At 46.7% G+C, this 19787-nt stretch overlaps 1 protein-coding gene across 2 annotated transcripts in view; it reads right to left on the bottom strand.

The window, feature by feature from the left end:
- CACNG2 (calcium voltage-gated channel auxiliary subunit gamma 2) overlaps window positions 1–19770 on the bottom strand; it is a 65246-nt gene extending 45476 nt beyond the window's left edge. The window contains exons 1-2 of one of the 2 annotated variants that reach the window (XM_077807561.1): window positions 19749–19770; window positions 11964–12155 (exon numbers count right to left, since the gene is read on the bottom strand). In XM_077807561.1, coding sequence (XP_077663687.1) covers window positions 11964–12147 — 184 coding nt within the window. In that variant the 5' untranslated portion in view covers window positions 12148–12155; window positions 19749–19770. Of the gene's footprint in view, window positions 1–11963; window positions 12175–19748 lie in introns of those variants that run through there. The other variant, XM_077807560.1, reaches the window with a different exon arrangement.
- Window positions 19771–19787: the final 17 nt, after the last annotated feature.

The following is a 19787-nucleotide window of genomic DNA, read 5'->3' on the forward strand; positions in this document are numbered from 1 at the left end:
GCAGGGGGCTTCTATGCCAAGCTGTGCTATCTTCCCAGAAGCACTAGGGTCTTCTGCGACTGGCTGGAATAGGCTAGGGTGCGACAAAGACAGGAGGAGACATGGCTGGACGGTCCTGTGACCAGAGCCCCTTAGTCTCTCCTGAATTTCCCCCTTTCTCAGGCTGTGTTTCCAAGGCAGGGTTTTTTTTGGGGGGGAATGTCTTTCCCTCACTCAGCTGCCTCCTGTCCACACCCTGTGGGCTGAGCCTCAGGTACAATCCTTGCCCCACACCCCTCACTTAGCTGTTTCTGCTGAGAGCCAAAGTCACTTCCCAAAGGCAAGGGAACTTTCCAGTCCCACCATTGCGTCTGCCTCTTAAGAGGGCCATCACCTAATGAGGCTTTGCCAGGCTGTTTTAGCCACTTCCTATTACAATATATCCTCTCTCTAAACCATTCTTCCCGTCCCCAGCTTCTTCCAGTTCTGCCGCCCCTTCTTCTTTCCCCCTTTTCTCTCTCTCTTTGCCCCGGGGGACCGTTATTTATGCATTCTTTTTGCCTTGGTCCCCTGACCTCCAGCATCCCCATTCCAACACCTGTCTTTGTGCTGGTGTTGGTGACACCTTAAGGGACAGAGGCAGCTGCTCGTAGAAGACGTCTGCCTCTCTTTTCTCTGCCACCTTCCCACGCATCTCTGGCGATGTACGGAACCCGGCTGGACATTTATCACCATTCATTCACTCTCCCACTCAGAAATAAGCATGGAGAAAAAATGTTTCCCACCCTCTCTCTGCCATTGACCTTCAAAAAGCCATGACAATACTAATGCCCAAATTGTTTCCCCTTGGGCTAAGGGAAAAGGTAATGCTCAGGATCTAAATGAAGCAGCGGTAATTATTTCTGGCAGACTACTTAGAACCCACCCAAGCTGGGTGAAGTTCTAGGGGGGAGTGTGCCCTTGGAAATGAGGGCAACCCTCAGCCCCCTAACCCTCCACCTTAATAGCAGGGCTGTCAACTCATTTGTATTTTGGAAGAGGACACCCCCCAAATTTGTGGCATCACCCACTCATTCAGCTGCATTTGGAGGGTGAACAGGACCCTAGCTCTGACCCCCCTCAAGAGGACCAAAGAAATGTTGGGTCAAGAGAACCAAAGTTGTGTGTGTGTATGTGGGGGGGGGGGGAAGGGGGAGGAGGGTATGTATCAGAGAAGGTGGAGGCGGGGATAGTGGCACAGAGAGAACAAACAGTTAAATTTAAATTAGATGTGGATTGGTGGTTGTGGTGGTGGGAGTAGAGAAAAGTTGATTCAGAAAAGAAAAAGTTTTAGGCACTTTCTTCCGTCAGAAATAGCCCTGTTTCAACGGTTGATTCTCAGCAGTTGGTTTAGCTGCACCAGGACTAGCCGCAATTTATCTGTGAGTGTAGACAATCCATGATCAACAGTGGCTCAGCTAGCTGTGTTTTACCCCTGGTTTAGCTGAACTGGTGCTGCCCAGGATGCGTCCTTCTCTACACGCACAGCTAAACTATGATCAATCCCAGGGCGACTAAAGGCATAGTGTAAACAAAGCCTTAGAAAGAGAGACGGTCTCAGAGAAAGAGCAAGTTTACGAAGAATGAAAATGTGGAGACAAATTGGTAGGAAGGAAACACAGACACTGAAAAAAGGCACCGGGGTATGGAGAGGAGAAAGTGGGGAATGGGAAGAGAAGAATGAAAGGGCAAAACCCACCCAGGGGAGACAGCTGGCGAGTGTTATTTTTTTATTTGACAGAGTGTTTGCTTTACACGACATTTTGAATCTTTGATTTATTGGTGTTTTTGCTGCTTCTAGCCAAAACAAACAAATCCCTAGCTTTGGACAGGAAAGATGTGACATTATGGGCCCAAATCTGATCCCTTTTAGATATCACACTCCACAGATCATCCTCATTTTGTGTTTTGAAAAGCTGGTGGAGCGTTCATGGTTAGAGACTCAAAGCCAGACTGTTCCATCTGCCATTTTGCATATTCTCAAAATCAAACTGCTGATCTAGTAAAGGAATCTGCACCTGGAAGAAGCCAGTTTGTTCTAGGCTCCTTCCGAATTCTCTAGACAGGGTGATTGGCATGAAAATAGAAGTAGCTCCCCAAAAGTGGTAGTGGGAGTCCAATTTACTGCTGATATAAGGGGCTGTGCAACTCCATTGACTTTATTGGTGTTGCAGCCACTTACACCTGCACTGAATTTAGCTCTGGGTCCCTAAGGTGTGCTGGAAAGGGAAGGGAACAGAAAGTCAGCGGTGGAGATCCCTGTTTCACTCACTAAACACAAGTACTGCATTGTATGGGCCTGATTCTCCTGTCACTTGCATCTGGTGTAAAAAGCAATACAACTCCACTAAGTTCAGTAGAGTTACTCCAGTGTTACATCAGGGTAAGTGAGAGGAGAATCAAGCCCTTCGCTCTTGGGTATGAAAACAGTACGGCATTATACGGCATTGACCGCCAGTTCAGTGATCATTCCCACAGAGGCAAGAGAAAGGAGAGCACCTCATTTCTAGTTCAGTCATGATGGCATCAAAGAGGCCCAAAGCCTATTGCTTTCTCTTGCAGCCAGGAGTCTGATAGTAATAGTTCTTTGCACATATCTAGTATCTTCGTTGCTGACTACTCATTTTATTCAGTAGGGTACAAAGGAAAAGACTCTCCTTAATTCCATATACCCTCAACTACCCTCGATCCCTGGATCCTTCCCAGGGAAATATGATAAAAATGACCTAGTCTCACTGTCAGTTTGTGAAATTAGGGCAACCATTGACACTAGCAGAAACACAGGCTACTTCAAAGCCTATGGGTGCAATTGAGCAGGGCTAGCATTTAGAAACATAGGAATTTCCATACTGGAATAGACCTGTGGCCCACCTAGTCTAGTATCCTGTCTCTGACAGCGAGCAGCACCCATTCTTCAGAGGAAGGTGTAAAAATACCACGGCAGGAAATTGTGGCATAATCTCTCTCCATAAAGGTCTCATTCTAGTTTCTAACAGTGAGAGATTGGCTTAAGACTTTCTGAAGCAAGAGGTTTTAGATCCTGTGCAAAATGGTTATCATAATTAATTATCACAATTCTGGATAGTCCTGTTAGCCACATAAACGTCCATTCACTCACTGAATCTTACTAGGTTCTTGGCCTCAACAACTTCCTGTGGCAGCGAATTCCACAGTCTAATTACAAACTGAGTGAAAAAGTATTTCCTGTTATCTGTTTTCATTTTGCTACCTTCAATTTCATTGCATGGCCCCTCCATGTGTCACAACAGGGATTACAGACGCTCCCGACCTACCTTATCTAGACAAATCATTATTTCATGTAATTTAATCATGTCTCCTCTCATCCATCTCCTTTCTAAGGTGAACAATCCCAATCTTTTCAATCTCTCTTCACATGGGAGGTTTTTTTCATGCCCCTAGTAATTTTTGTCACCCTTCTCTAAATCTCGTCTAGTTCCGCAATAACCTTAATGAGATGAGTGACCAGCACTGCACAGTATTCCAGAGAAGGCTGCACCATTGATTTATTTAAAAGCATTATCATTTCCATATTATTCTGCATCCTGTACTTTATGCATCCTAACATCTTGTTTGCTTTTTTTGTCTGCAACTGTGCACTGAGCAGACGTTTTCACTGAGCTATCTGCCATGACTACCCAGTCCCTTTCCTGAGCGGATGCTGTTAATTTAGAACCCTGTAAAGGTGTACGAGTGGTCCCATTTCTTTCCCTCCAAAAGGTGCATTACTTTGCATTTATCCACACTGAACTTCATTTGTCATCACGTTGTCCTTTCATCAAGCTATTCATTTGGGGCTCAAGCAGCAGCCTGCAGGCATTGCCCCCGCCCCCAAATCCTTTAAATGTCAGTGCTCATCTCAGCTTTCATTTCCTTTCTTGCAAAGAAAAACCTCCCCAATATAAACAAATGGCTGGGAATGAATGTTTGCCCTGGCATGTCTCCCTGACAGTCACAGATTAGTCACAGCACAACAGTCGCCCAGGGCTGTGGCCACGGCACCCCTTATTTTTTGGTAGGCCCCTGGACTAACTCTTGTCTGAAGGCTGCCGTGAGCTAAACCCGATCCTCTGCCGAGCTGCCAAGGAGGCCTCCAGTCACCAAGAGCTGGAGGCAACAAAGTGGAGGAACTGGCTCAACTGCAGGCAACTAGCAGAAGGGAGCGGCAGAAGTGGGGGCCCAGGTCTCAGACTGCCCCAGTGGCGGCAGCATTCCCTCTGAGGGAAGAAGAGGAGGCAATGGGGGAAGGAGGGCAGGGAAGTGTGGACTCTGGCTTCCCCTTCACAACAGCAACAGCTGTCAAATTCCTTGGTGGAGGAAGGGAGGATAGCAACAGCTCATGAGGGTGAAAGGAAGAGGGAGGGGAGAGGGGAAAAAGAGACATTTTATAAAGCTGGGGGGGAGCTGGGACAATTCAGAAGTGGAAAAGGAGGACCAGATTTCCAAAGGGTTGGGATCCTTCAATGAGGGGAGATAGAGAAGAGACAGAGATGGGAGAGGACCCGGAATAAATAATGGAATAGAGGAGAGGAGAGAGGACAGAAAAAGGAGAATGCAGGAGCAAAGGCTACGAAGAACAGAGCAAGGAAAGCAAGAGGACAAGATCATGTAACCAGAGAGGGGGCCAGGGGGATGGACAACAGAGAACTGGGAGTGAAGATGAGAGAAGCAACGAAGGGAAAGGAGAGCTGCTTTTTAAAGAAAGAACAGAAGGAAGAGGAAGATGAAAAAGAAAATAAAAAGGGAAAACAATGGGGAGAAATGAGAACAAAATAAAATGGAGATGGCCAGAATGAATCAAAGATGGAGGGAGAGGAAAAAGCTGGGAACAGAGATGTAGAGGTAAGGTCACATATGCAAGGAAAAACCCCTAACTTTGAGGTGAATTTTCTTTAACGTCAGTTCTACGATCCCCCTGAAACACCCTAACTCGCTGAACATTTGGGGGAAGGAAAGGGGTGGGGAGCAGCTGAATTCTCTAGCGAAACACACTTTCTTCTGTGAGCCCTTTGGAATGGCAGGACCTCACGTGTGATGTGCGGGAGCACAGTTCCTGTCAACTAGCGCAATCTGGAGGGCAGAAACGGCACAGAATGGAGGAGTGATGGCTTCCCCCGGGGATGGAAAGGGCATGTTCAGTTGGGAACCTGTTCTTAAAACAGGGGCAGTGATCAGAGATTCTGAAGCCTGCTCCCAGGCTTACCATTGCTTTTGGGTTCTGTTTTTAATGGTGCTGATGTAAAACCTCACCAACACCCCTGCCTATTGCCCCCCACCCCACTGAAGAACTCTGGATTAGACTATTCCAAACTGGAATGGGTAAAGGAGTGCACAGAGAAATGCATGGGTTAAAATGGAAACATCAAACAGGAATAGCTCTCTGTATCCCTGGAAAAGAGAACATTTATCTTATCCCCCATGTAATTTCTTTATGCGTTACTGCTGCCACACTACATCTTTGTGTCCCTCCCACTACATTTCCCACCCACTCCCTTCAACAAGGCAATTCCTGGTGTATTTCAGGACAATATTAACTCACTGCTCCCTCTCTCTCAGTAGGAGGATTCATATTTGCTCTTTTAGAGCTATTTAGAAGTCAGTGCCCAGCCAGTCACCATTGCAGATGAGCACTAACCTGTCATAGCTCACAAATGAAATGTGTTTGCTGGTCTCAGCCTGTTGGATATTCACCCACATCATAAAAGCTCTGCACAACTTGCCATGATTTACAGTCAGCTATGAATTAAGTCTATAGGAGGACCAAAACCACCAAAGCTTCAGGGCTCCATGGGCAAACTTCCTGTCTGCTGTCCCTCACCCTAATGAAATGTGATCTTTCCCCCACTTTTGAGTCCTTGATCTTTTTCACAATGAAGATGCAGCCAGCCAGCCCAGACCCTCCCTCCCCGTAGCAGGTGGAAAGCCAGCAGCAATCAACTATGTGCTGGGCCATCGCCTGCTGCTCTGGCTCAGGCTCAGCACTGCATCTAGGCCTCCTGTGATCCTGGACCTTGAAGGTACAAGGACCCTGAGTTAATTTGTTGCTGTTTACAGCATGTGCTCAGAGGAGGTCCAGGAGTAGAACAGCAAGGGGTACTACTAGTCAGGACTGGGGGGCACTGGCAAAGCTGTGTGAGCCAAGGATTAGAGTAACAGGCAGTTCTGCAGGGCTGAACTGAGGGGCATTGACAGAGCTGTGTGGGGGTACTGGGACAGGACCAGGACAGGAGATTGAGGAGCAGATCATGATCAAAGTACAATGACAAAGCTGCGAGGTGGCCCAGTACTGAAACAACAGGGAGTCTACACAGGTCGAGGATGAGGTACGTTGCCAGAACTGTGTGGAGAAAGCTTACCCAATGTCTGCCTGCACCCTGCTTTATTTTGCTGTCAACCCTTCCTTTTCACGAACGCTGAAATTGCACTACACTCCTATGCACTGTTCAGATATAACAAGCTGGAAAGAGAAACAGATCAGCTCATTAATTTTCCTCAGGAAGGGTCTCTAGGCAGGAATTATTTTCTGCACCAACATCCATTCAATTACTTGTCTTCACACCAGTGAGATCTACAGGGATGTCTAACCCTGTGCACATCACTCATGCCTTCTCTCACTGGACTATTTTCTCCCTCTTCTCCAGTATAAAAAGCCTTCAAGAGCTGTTCCTTTTCTAATAATAATGACATGACAGAGCCAATAACAATACAGAAATACAAAATACAGTTCATTTCTATTTAAGAACATAAGAGCTGTCAGACTGGGTCAGACCAGGGTCCATCTTACCCAGTATCTGTACCAGAGCTTCAGGGGAACTGCATAGAACAGGGCAATTATGATCCATCCGTCTTCCACTTCTGGCTTCTGATAGTCAGAGGCTTAGGGTCGGTCCAAGCATGGGATTCCATTGCTGACCATCTTGGCAAATGTATTTATCCAGTTCTTTTGTGAACCCAGTTATACTTTTAGCTACCACAACATCCCATGGCAATGAGTTCCACAGGTGAGTTGTGCGTTGTGTGAAAAAGTACTTCCTCTTGTTTGTATTAAACCTGCTGCCTGTTAATTTCATCAGGTGACCCCTGGTTTTTGTATAGTGGGAAAGGGTAAATAACGCTGCTCAATTCACTTTTTCCACACGACTCAGGATTTTGTGGGCCTCTATCATATCCCCCCAAACCCCAGTTCTCTCTTTTCTAAGCTGAACAACCCTAATTTTTTTAAGTCTCTCCTGATATGGAAGCCATTCCACAGCCCTTAGCTGAAACTTTTCCAGTGCCACTATATCCCTTTTGAGATGGGGCGACCAGACCTGCGCATAGTATTCAAGGTGTGGTTACAGTCTGGATTTATACAGTGGCAGTGTGATATTTCTGTCTTATTTTCTAGCTCTTTCCTAATAGATCTTAACATACTGCTAGCCTTGATAAAGCCCCAATAAACTACTGTCTTTCTGGTTTTGAGATTCTATAAGAGGAGGATCAAATTAGTCCCTAGGAATAGAAATCTACAGTTAGACCAGAAGTATCATTCATAATAATAAATATACAGAAGGTTCCATGCAAAGAGGGAAATGGTTTGGAGAATCATCAACTTTCTTAAAGGCAGAAAAGGTGCAGAGTAGCAGATCTATGGGTGCAGTGAGTTTGCAGATCTCAGCTGTTTGATGGGTGGGTGAGCAATTAAAAAAGAGTGAGGTTTTTATATTAAAGGAGACAGTCTCTGCCCTTTTAAGAAAAACAGCACAAAGATTCTTGAGTGACATGAGAAATTGCTTAGACAGTACAGCTCTATGAGAGAGAGGTACCTGGAGGCAGATCAGAAAACATCGCTAGTTTGGTACTTAACTTGAGCAGAGACTACATTTCTCCTCTTACCCTAGTGTAGGACTGGAGCTCATTGGTGGGCTGGAGAAAGAGGGGAAAGGACCCTCTGCAATGAAAGAACATTGAGATTTGAGTCCTTATTCACTCCAGCACAGAAGGTCCTCCAGTATAAGGTTGGAAGTCCACTGTGGGGAGCCAAGCTACTGTCTGAAAGAAGTGGAACCCTCACACAGAAGGAACAAGGGGCCCAGATTTCCAAAAGAGACTAGTGACTTCGAGTGCTTGAATATTTTGGTGCCTAACTTGAGACACCTTAAAGGGATCTGATTTTCAGAAATTGCCCCTGAAAAACACGCTCCCTCTTCCCCCAAATAACTAATCACTTTTGGAAATCTTGGCCGAGATACTAAGTTTCCCTCTTACCGCAGGATGAGGACTGGGGAGGTAGATCACTGCAGGGAGCAGAATGGGTGGAGAGAGCCAAAAGCAGAATGAACATGGAGGCTGACAGGATGGTAACTGGGGCCAGAAAAGTACCTGAGAGATAGATGAGGCCAGGGAAGGAGAGAGCTCGAGGTGATAACTGAGACTGATTGGTGAAGCAGAAAGACCCTTGAATAGCGGCATCCATGAGGATGCCCAGCCACACCGGGCCTATATAAAGGTAAATAACTACAAGAATATTTCTAAAAGAAAAACCCACTTTCAAATGATTACTACAGTACTTATCCACCACTCTCCAGCACCAGCCCAGATTTCACAGAGTCCTTGGAGGACTAAGGCAACCCCACATGCTAGTGGCATGGACAGTGTCCTTCTGCCAGTAGGCCAAGAACGAACATTGCCTACTTCTTCAGTTCTTTTCCAGCAGTATAGCTTCTCACACACCAATGGCCCCACCTCACCTTACAGGCCTGACCCAAAGCCCACTGAAGTTGATGGGAAAACTCCGACCTAATGGTGAGTGTGTCTCACTACAGTACACCACCACCCTGTAGATGTGGGGGATTCCAGCTGGAGGGTCCTCTTTGCCATTTCCACTCATTGTACACTTCATAGTATCATGAGGTTAGAAGGGACTGCAAGGGTCATCTAGCTGAACCCCCAGGTGAGATCTCAGCCTTCCGTCCTCCCAGGTGCCAGGCCACTGGTGAACTCTGTGGGGAAGGGAGGAACAGGTCCTGGCCCCCAAGCAGCCAGCTTTCAAATATGGTGACTGAGAGAAGTGTTTCTGATTCTCTCTCCAGAAAGGGCAGGGAAGCCAACCGCACTAATAAAAACCCCAGGGAGATGAGAGGCAAACACAAAGTTGCTTTTCATTTGCAACCCTTAGACAGCAGCTTGACAAGGAGATTTGAAATATGGTCAGCTAGGGAGGGGGAATGAGAAGAAATCCAACCCCACAGAAATCCCTGCGGGGAAGACCCCTCCTAGGGAAGCATGAGGCACTGCTGACTTGTCCCAGCAGCAAAGGCCAATTCCGCTTAGAGTTAGTGCCCTAAAATCCCTCCCTTTGCGCACACCCTTGGCCAGCAAACTGTGCTGCTTCACCAGCCCCCTGTCAAAGTTTTAGTGCAAACTCTACCTGGCCTTGCCGCTCGGGAAAGGCCGATTTTAGCAGCTGGGCTAGTTAATTAGCAACAGAGCAGTAGCTGTGCGCGCCACCCTCCCTCTTTGCCTCCGCATTCCCCCGGAGTGGGGTGGGAAGCCTCATCTCCCGCTGAAGGTTCACACAGCTTGGCGGCAGAACAATTAAACAAAGCGGGGATGGGGAGGCGGGAGCTGCTTATTGCCAGGGAGCGGGGCGCTGAGCCCCCCCAGCGCAGGCTGAGGGGGAGAGGGTCCTGCAGGGCCAAGCCAGCTGTCTGTCTGTCTGTCTGCATCTCGCACCCCCCTGTTGCAGGGCTGCAATTCCCAACCCTTGGAGCTCATTCACAGAGCGAGGGAGAGAGCCCCAGAGCGTGCTAGCGAGGGAGTGCACGGGGCTGATGGCTCCTTGGGGGACCGGATGGCAAGTGTGAAAAATCGGGACACTTTTCGGGGGGGGTGGGGGAGAGATAGTTGCCTATAAGACAAAGCCCCTAATAACCGCAGGTCTGGTCACCCTACAGGGGGGCAATTATGACATTTTAATGTAAATAGTCCAGCTCTTGTAATCTAGGGGTGGTCCTAGCTCAGGACATGTCAGTCCCTGTGCCTTTCGGGGCCGGTCCAATGTGGGGGAGAAGGAATGCAACCTCTCCGATTTGTCCTGTGTGTCCCCCCCCCCCCGTTGTAGCCATAGCTACGTGCCTGTGGGTGTACACACAATCGGAATGCACAATATTCCCTACATCAATGCCCTTCCCCCCCCCTTATCTCTCGCCTTCATCTCCCAGCTAGATCTCCAAGCCTAGGGACACAGATCACCGAGAGGCTGTTTGCCCCCAAAGCTCCCCCTCTCATTTCGCTTTTCTTTCCTTTTCCTTTGAAGGGCTCTTATATCAATGTTTAATGAAGTAGCTGTCTCTCTCCCCGCTTCGGATGAAAGCTCCCTGAGCGGCTCTTAAGGATGGGGTGGTGGGGGTTTGGGGTTTTGTTTTTGGGAAGGTGTGTGTGTTTAAAACCTCCCCGCTGAATTTACTGCTATTGATTTTCTGGCTTGGAGTTAGCACCGAGTATTCAGCAGAGAGCTCCTCTGCAGAATGTGTGAAAGGCGGCGGTTTGGATAGAGAAAGGGCATCAAATGCAGTATGCGTCAAACAGACCATCGCTCAATGAAGTCACTTAGCTATTCAAAACATGTCCAGCCATCACTCAACCGTTTGCACCAAGAACTAAGGGGGGGGGGAGGGGAATTCGCGCTTCTTCCCGGACCACAACCGTTTCCAAACAGCCTGGTTTGGTGAGAGACGTTAGGACACAACACAGGCTATTCCCTCCCCGCCTCCACCCCACCCCCAAAGCTCCAGGGCTGGTTTTAGAAAACCAATTCTGCGGTATCCACTTCCCGCTCCTCATCAGAGCGATCAAGGCTAATTCGGTTAAGGTGGACCCATGGAGACATGGACATACGTGCACATTATCTGTGGATGTCCTCACCCCACCCCCAATCGACCCTCCTGCTTAGAGTCTCGTCTGGAACACCGATTTTACGATGCACGGAAATGCTGCGTGTGTGTGTGTCCATAAACCACACATTTGCATCCGTGCCCCTCTCCTTCCAGGACGTGATTTGAAGACACCCCCCCCCCCCATGCACACATACTCCAATAGCAATACAAAACAACACAGATTTAAAAGCAAAGTGCTGGCCTCCTCTCCCCACTCCCCCCCAACGTCTGAGTCCAGAGGCTGGCTGCATTGCTGGTTCTCCAGTGGCCATCAGACATGTCACTGTATGTGGGAGCTGAGTTGCTGCTCAGTTTCACCACATTATACTTAGGCTGGTTTTCTGTTCAAAGACTTATTTATTTTTAGACTTTGCAGTAACCCTTTAAAGAGAACAAACAAACAGGAGGGGGGGACCCCGCAAAAACAAAACCCACCCCAGCAGCGTGTGGCTGCTCAGAGACATTACGAAATGCTCTTGAACTCTGCTTGAGCTGACTGGAATCATTCGGATTTTCCAAATAAGGCTGCTTAGACAGAACAAGATTGGGGGTTAGGTGTGTTTATCCCCCCATACAGGGAACTTGATATTTACATACGAGGTGTTTTGCCGTTTTTCCCCAGTTCCCAGACTTATGATCATCAAAGCAATTTGCAACGGAGAGCAATTATTTCACTCTGTTATTATAGCCAACAGTGCACCAGTTATGTAGCATTTCGCTTGCTTTCCCAGGCAATAATGATCCGGAAAAAGGCGGATCACACAATTGCTTTTAACAGGGTCTCTGGATGTTTACACAGTGCATAGATTACTCCAATTAGGAGGGGGTTTTTTGGAAGGGGGAAGAGGAAAGGATAAAGGAACAGAGTAGAGAGCATATTTTACCCCTCTTATTGCCTTTTCTTTCCTCAGCAACTAACCCAACCACCCGTGTTCCACGGTGGAAGTGAGAAAATGGTGGAATGTGGAGAGATTTATTTGGGGAGGGGGGAGGAGATCCGGAATCAAATACCTTCCAGGCAGCAGGTTCTCCATAATCCAGAATGGGTCATGACTTCCTCGTTCTTTTTGCTGGTTTCGTTCTCACTGACACTTTTAGTCTTGCAAACCCCTCTGGAGTAAAGCCAGTAGTCGGTCCCCACAGCTATGGTCATCAGGCTGAAGGCAGCGAAAGCACCAACGGTGGTTAAAAGCATCTGAACACCTCTGTCAAAGAGCCCCATAATTCTTCATTATACAAATACCCAACCGCCTTCTGATTCTTGGGGTGTGTGTGTTAATAAAATAATAATTCCACTACTAATATAATGGGTATATATATATATATATATAGAGAGAGAGATATCAAAAAGGGAGGTAAGAAAGCCCACGGAAAACAGTGTAAATTATAAAGACCACACGGGAAGAGGCTTGCCTTTTAAATCAGAAACGTTCCGGTTGTAATATAAAAAAGAAAGAAAAAGAAAAGAAAAAGAAAAGAACAAAAAAGACTAAAGCGAGAACCCCCCCAAACTGAGATGCCTTAATCCCTTTTCCTAAAATTCTGGTCTCCAGTTTCCATATGTAATGGCTAATTTGGAGATGGCTTCCACAGTGAACAGGGGAGCAGCAGCAGCAGCATCCTCAACACAATCTCTCATTATCTGGACCTAGACAGTTAGAGACTGTAAGAGCAGAGATGCAACCTTCAGGCGTCTTGCTTAGCTCTGCAGCCTGCGCCATGAAAATCCTTTTTCTTCTCAGTTATCTTCCTAGGATTTTTGTGGTTGGCTTTTTGGGGGGTTCAAATTCTTCCTTCCTTTTCGTCCTTTCTTTTTTCCTACCACCAAACCAGACTTCCCAGTATACTGTGAGCCCTTGATTTCATCGGTACAGGTGCTGAGCTCTTGCCTTCCATGGCTTTCCCCACAGCAGCAGCGGCAGTTGTTGTTGTTGGTAAAGTGGGCAAGAGAGGGGGGGGTTTCTCCCAGAGAAGCGAGACGGATTTCCCTCCTCCTCTTGGCAAAGCTTCTGAAAAGAAGGGAACCGGTGCCTTGCTGCAGGATTCGCTGCCTCTGTCTCTCTTCCCTTGTTAGTTCCTCTCCCACCTACTGCATTACCGTGGTGGTGCTGAAGTGGACAGCTCCCCTGCACCGATTTCCCCGCGGTGCTGAAGAACAGCTCCTGTGCCTCTTGCCCGGGATGCTGATGGGAAACTGGGGGGCAAGCGCTTCCTCTTCCTATATCCTCTTTTCCCCAGCGTCTGCAAATGCGAGTGACCCTGCTCTGCTCGGAGGAGCAGGGAGGGATGGGGAAGGGGTTGATTCGCCTTCCCACTTGTCCTTTCCTGTTTTTACCCCTCTTCTTCCAAACCCTGAAATGATAACTCCCCTAGGATCCAGGAGCTGAGAGAAAGGCGTAGCTGGATCTCGCTCGCTCGCTCTCAGCCCAGCCTCCTTCGCATTCCAGCGATACGTGCCCAGAGCTCCAAATACAACCCTCACATCACAATTAGACCAGCACAGAACTTCAATCAGCCGTTTCTCTTCCCAGGAGACGGGGGAAATGTAACGTGGAAGGGTAATTCAAAATTAAATAAAATGGTTTTTTTTGTAAAAGCACTTTTAAAAGCATTCCATTATTCTAGGGCTGGCTATAAGTTACATAGTGGGGTTTTCCCCCTCTCTCCTCTCGTTTCTTTGTCTCTTCCTAACTAATCGTGCATGAATCTCTGGGTGGCTTTCTCTCTCTTTGTAGCTTTCCTTGAAATCCCAAATGCTGCTCCAAAAGCAGACATTTTGAAAAGATTAGTAATGAAAAGGGTTGCTGCAAATTGAAGTGTCTCCTCTCAAAAAATAATGCTCCTTTCCTGCCTCCATTTGAAACCGAGAGGTGCGTTGATTGAGTCCATTCGAATCAAAGTCGGAATAGTTAATTGTATTTTTAGTTTCCTGTGTCAGACATAACTCGTTAGTACCGAATCCGAAAACATGTCTATAACATTGTACAGTGCTGACATCAAAGCATGTCATAATCCTTTCCCCCTTCATTACACTAAGTTAATTATATTATTCACCTCGCTCCTCATTCTATATGTGTAGCTGTTCTTTAACACCAGTAAAGAGAAAAATGACTTCATCTAATTCCTGATGCTACAGATTTAATTTCTCTCGGATCAGCTTCATAGTTCAGAGAACAAGAGACCAGAAGGGCTGCTTTAGGTTCACTGTTTTTCTGCCAGAGGGGGGATGCAGGGAAGTTGAATCAGTTGGAGCGTTTGAGACACGTTGCAATTTCATAACTCTCTCTCTCTCTCTCCTCTCCCGCCCCCCTCCGCTGAGCTCATGCTTATAAGACAATCTCTCAGAGGTCTGCTGAACGCTAAAGAGTTTGTTAAAAAAAAAAGTGAATTACAAACCAGTTTGCACCGGGTAGAAATTGATCTCTAAGCGTCGCCTTCTGCTATCGAATACTGACTGACCTACAATAAAACACCCGCTTCTCAGCTTTGCAAGTAAATAACCAGACTACCTGGGTTTTAGCCTAATTTTCTAGACGAACCGTTTCTGCCCACACAGGCAACGACAGGTTTGCTGTAGTGTGAAGATCATACACTCTCTCTTCCTTTGTCTTCTGCTTTCCCCCCTTTTTCCTTTGCTTTCCCTCTTCACCGGGTGGCTCCGTTGCCGACGACTTCTGGTTGTCTTCTTTGGCCCAGTAAACACATTTAAACCCAGGACAGTCTACAAATGAGGTTCAGCGCATAAAACAGCCCGGCCAAGCAAGGGAAAACAAAGTTTATTGACGGGGCAGCCACGTGGCTACATTGGGGTATGGGTGGGACAAGGAGACTCCCCCTTTCCCTACCAAAAAGCTAGCGTCTCGCAGCCCCGCAAAACCGGTGCAGGGCAAGCTCCTTCGGGCGGGGCAGGAGATCGCCCAAACCCCAGCTGTGCCCAGCCCTACTCCACGAGCCTTTAGGATCCCACCCTGCCCCAATCCTATTTATTCCTGTAAATTGCTAACCCGGCCACAGCAGAGCAGCCTCGCCCCCGAATTCCCCCCTGGCCCTGCCCCTCCTCAGAGCACAGAACTGTAACCCACGACGGAGTAAAATGGCCAACACACTCAGGTTTTGTTTGTCAACCAATGACTGCTGATGTCGGGCACCATCCGTAACAGGAGCTCTGTTCCGCAGCTGCCGTTCCTCCTGGTTGGGACGAGGGGAAGGATCGGAGGACCGAGCGTGGTTTCATGACGACGTTTAGGCCTGTCTGGGGAGATCTCGCCCCCCGCCCCAGCCTGCCCGGTTCAGTCCAGTCCTACAGTGGGGAGCGGAATTGCGGGTTTCTTGCTGCACAAAAGGGAGTTCCCCTGAGCAAAGGGCGTGTTTTGCTGGCGACAGGTGGTACCACCCCCCGGCTGCTTTTTCTGCACTGTCTTCAGCAGGGGATGGATGGGGCTGTTCCCCTCCCCCATTGGTGTTCTCTTGTTCTGGTCCTAAATAGATACTGGGAAGGCCAATAGCCTCAGAGATCCCTTCCTCCAACCTCGAGTCCAGGAGAGTGACTAGAATCATACAGGAAAGGGACCCCTCCAGAGAGGCTGCGTCTGCCAGAAAGGGATCTTTGGAGAGGGGCTATAATTGTGAGGAAAGTCTTGGGGGGCTTGAAGGTCGGAGACTAAGACTACTTAGGAGCTAGTGGGATTATCAAAGACTTTTTTCCCCTCCCCCAGGGTTCCATAACTGTGACAGGGGGCGGGTCTAGGAGGGGGGTGTCTCTGTCCCTACATTCATTTTTCATTCCTTTCTCCTCCGGGGATCTCGACCCATCATGGAATGTTCTGTTATACCCAGAATCCACAATCGCTCTGTATAGGAGGTAGGAGAGAACAGAGCAGCCAGCTGTACAAAGGGCTCTGAGGCAGGAGCTCTGGTGAAGAAAGATTACTAAAGTTAAAGGTGTAGTTTAACATATAATCCCTGGGGCACTCAGATACCACAGAACATGCTCACAGGAGAAAGTCCTACAAACTTAACACAGATAAATCTGCCTTCACCAAACAAGGACACCTTCTTTGTCCTATAATTGCAGAGGTGTTAATTGTCTACTTCATTTTAAGTGGTTTCTTGCAACCCCTTATGCTTAACAATCTGTCCCACCTTGTACTTAGCTGTGACAATCTGGCTACCTTTTTCAGATCTGAAGAAGGGCTCAGTGAAGCTTGAAAGCTTGTCTCTTCCACCAAGAGCAGCTGGTCCAATAGGAGACATTACTTCACCCATCTTGTCTCTCTCATATCCTGGGACCAACTTGGTTACAACACTGAAAATCAATGGGGATATGATTCTGGAATATTAGGGAAATTAGGCAAAATTTCAAAAGCACCTAAAATGACTTTGTATTCTATGTCATATTTTCAAAAATGATAGTCAGGAGCTTTAAATGCCATTGACTTTCAATGAGACTTAAGTGCCTATGTCACTTGGTGCTTTTGAAAATTTTACTTCTGCTCTTTAGAAATGCTGAGCACTTGTAGCTCCAGATGAAGTCAATAGGAGCTGCAGCTGTCAGCACCTCTGCAAATTAGGCCCTCATTACAGAAAAGGGTGGTTTAATGAAGAGCAGGAAAGATCGTTTGGTGCTATGATTGTTTTCCTAGGGCCCAGTTGTACAACCCTTATTCTTTGAATGACTAGCCCTAGCAGCCCTACTCATGAACTAGGATCCCATCATGCTAGGTGCTGTACACACAGAACAAAAAGACAGGCCCACCCCAAGGAGCTTAGGTCCAGCTCCTCAAAGGTATTTAGGTACCTAACTTCTACTGATTTCAATGGGATCTGAACCCTGTTCATACAAGTGAGCATTTGACTCGAATGGAACTACTTGGGTAAGTGTTAACCATTGTAAGTGTTGCACAACTGGGACCGCAGTACATAACTAGAGGACCAGAAAATACAAAAACAAACAAACAAACAAAATCAGACACCCCCCCAACCAACCAAACTCAAAGCATAGATTTAAACTGAAACAGAACAATGCAGTTGAAACAACAGATTTATGTTTCTAATTATATTGATATTAGAAGAATCATAGAAGTCAGAGACAGAAGAGACCTACTGGGTCATCTAGACGATTCCCTACATCAGCAAAGGATCGTTCCCTTCATTGCATTTTCTAGTGCTTTGACCAATATAGTTTCAAATTACACAAGCAATAGGAGATCCTTCCCTTGGGAGACTATTCCACAATGTACTAGAGTGCAATCCTGCAGGATGACAAGCACCTTAAGTTTCCATGGACTGCAATGGGAATTAAGGGGGCTCAGGATCTAATATAGCTTCTCACCAAGTTTTTCCTTTCCCACTATCCTAGTTATATGCCTTTGGACCATTCTGAATAATTTCTCTACCATCCGCAATGACATGATAGAGAAATGGAACCAATTACAGCAAAGAGGCAAAGGAAACAAAATCACATAATCACTCAAAATCTTCAATGTTGCATACAGCTGCTGCTGCTCATACTTTGGCGAGATACAGTGTAGAGTTCATCTTTTATACAGAGAATCATTTTAATACAAAAATGCATTACAGAATAACAACAGTTGCAGATTTTTATAACAGAGCTACAATAAGATACTACTATATGCTTTAAACAGAACTATGCAATACAACTACAGATCAATGGGAGAGACAGTAACAGGCTATGGGAGAAAAAGGAGATCTGAATGCTATTTGAAAGGAAATGGAGTGATAAAACAGAAAGATATAGGAAATTTGTCTAAGGTGGCAAAAGCAGAAGACAAGAAGGTTCTTGCACCAGAAGTGATGTGATTTGGGGAGGAGAGAGAAAGAGACCATACTAGGTCAGTGAAGGATGTGGGGAAGGTGTAAAGAAAGAGACCAAGTGCATGAAGTGGGCTGAAGCAAGTTCACAGGAGAACATTAAAAGCAGACAGGGCAACTCTGAATTAGATTATGAAAGGGATGAGGAGGTGTTTGAGGACTGGGTGATCCAGTGGAGCTTTTTGGTAGGTGTGAGAAGGCAGACAGTGATATTCTGCATATGCTGGAATTGAAGGATCCAGGGAAGTCATAGAGGGAGGAGTTGCCAGAGCCAAAGTTGAGAGGAGATGTAAACATGGAGTAGTGATGGAGCTGAGGCAGTTGTATTCATAGGCAATGTGGAGATGGTAGTAGGCAGCAGCACAGATATAAGAGATGTGGGAAAAGGAGAATTCAGAGTCAAGCATGATGCCAAGTGGACAGCGGAGACAAGAGGGAGATCTGAGTTGTGGAAGGGGATGAGTCCTTAAGAGGGCTCCTTTTATCCAAAAGATGTACTTCAGTCTGAGATATTTAGCTGGAGGTCAGGAAAAAAGCCATAAAAGGATATGGGTGAGACAAGCAGAGAGGCTAAACAGAGCAGTCATTAATGGTATCAAAAGCTATCTACAATCCATAAGTAACAACACTTCATTAATGTCTTTCATCTGAAGATCCCACAATATTTTACAACCATCAGTCTCACAACATCTAAATAAGCTTGGGATTGTTATACACATTTTACAAATGCGTGAGCTGAGGAAAGAAAAGTTAAGTGTGCTTTTGCCAAGACCACACTGTGAATCACTGATACAGCTGGGAGAACCCAAGAGTCCTGACTCCCAGCCTCCTTGTCTAACATAAAAGTGACTGAAGTGATTTAAGATTAAACATACGTATAAAAGGCCAAATTTGTCTGTAGTGTAACTCCATGGGCCAATATGACTTGGAGGAAGAAGGTGGGTAGGAAAGAGGTCAAGAATTAAAACTTGTAGGACTCCATAGAGGAGTGATATCGGTGCAGAAGAAGAGCTATCTCCAGAGGCAGAGGAAAAGGTAATTTGTTCGGAAGGAGTGGAACCATGACAGAGGCAACTAGGTATCTGAGCAAAGGAAGGTGGAGTTGATAACACACCCTCTCACTAGGTTTCCATATGGCATCCATCACCATAGTATCTAAGTACCCCAAACACGTTAATGCATTTATGCTCATCCCACTCTCATAAAGTATTATTATCCACATTTTGCAGATAGGGGACTGAGGTATAGAGAGATCAGGAGCCTGATGCAAAGCCCATTGAAGTCTATGGGAGTCTTTCCATTGATTTCAGTGGGATTTGGATGAGGTTCTAAGTGACTAGCTCAAGGTCACACAGGAAGTCTGTGGCAGAGCTGGAATTGAAACTAGGAGCATGTCTACACTACAAATGCTACAGTGGCACAGCTGCAGTGCTGTAGCTGCTCTGTAGTGTAGACAGTGACAGAAAGGGTTCTTCTGTTGCTGTTGTAAATTCATTGGAATTCTTCTGTCAACCTCACAGTGTCTACCCCGGGGCTTAGGTTGACTTAATTACATTGCAGGGCATGAAATTTTTCACAGCTCTGAGCAATGTAGGTAAGATGTGCTAACTTTGTTGTGCAGACCAGCCGTCAATTTCCTGAATTCCAACTTCCATGCTTCAACTCCAAGACCATCCTTGCTCTCCAAAGTTTAAGTGGGGTCTCACTGATCTGTAATTTTAGGATTCTGTTCTCTGTTTGTTCTACCAGATCAAAGAACAAAATAAATCTCCAAGGAAAGGATGAGTACTATGGTGCACAAACAGCACCTAGGGCTTCTGGATGGGATAAGGGCTGTATTGTCTTCCTCCCTTTATCTAATTACCTCCTCCCTCTCATCTTTGCCCTCATTTCACCTCCCTTGTCCTCTCCTAGTCATTGTCCCTCTTCTCCATGACCATTACAGCTTGAATTTTTTGCCTTCACCTGATTCTTTCCAGTCAACCCTGCCCTGTCCTGTCCTGT

The sequence above is a fragment of the Eretmochelys imbricata genome, chromosome 1 (genome assembly GCF_965152235.1).
Source record: "Eretmochelys imbricata isolate rEreImb1 chromosome 1, rEreImb1.hap1, whole genome shotgun sequence".
NCBI classification, from domain to species: domain Eukaryota; kingdom Metazoa; phylum Chordata; order Testudines; family Cheloniidae; genus Eretmochelys; species Eretmochelys imbricata.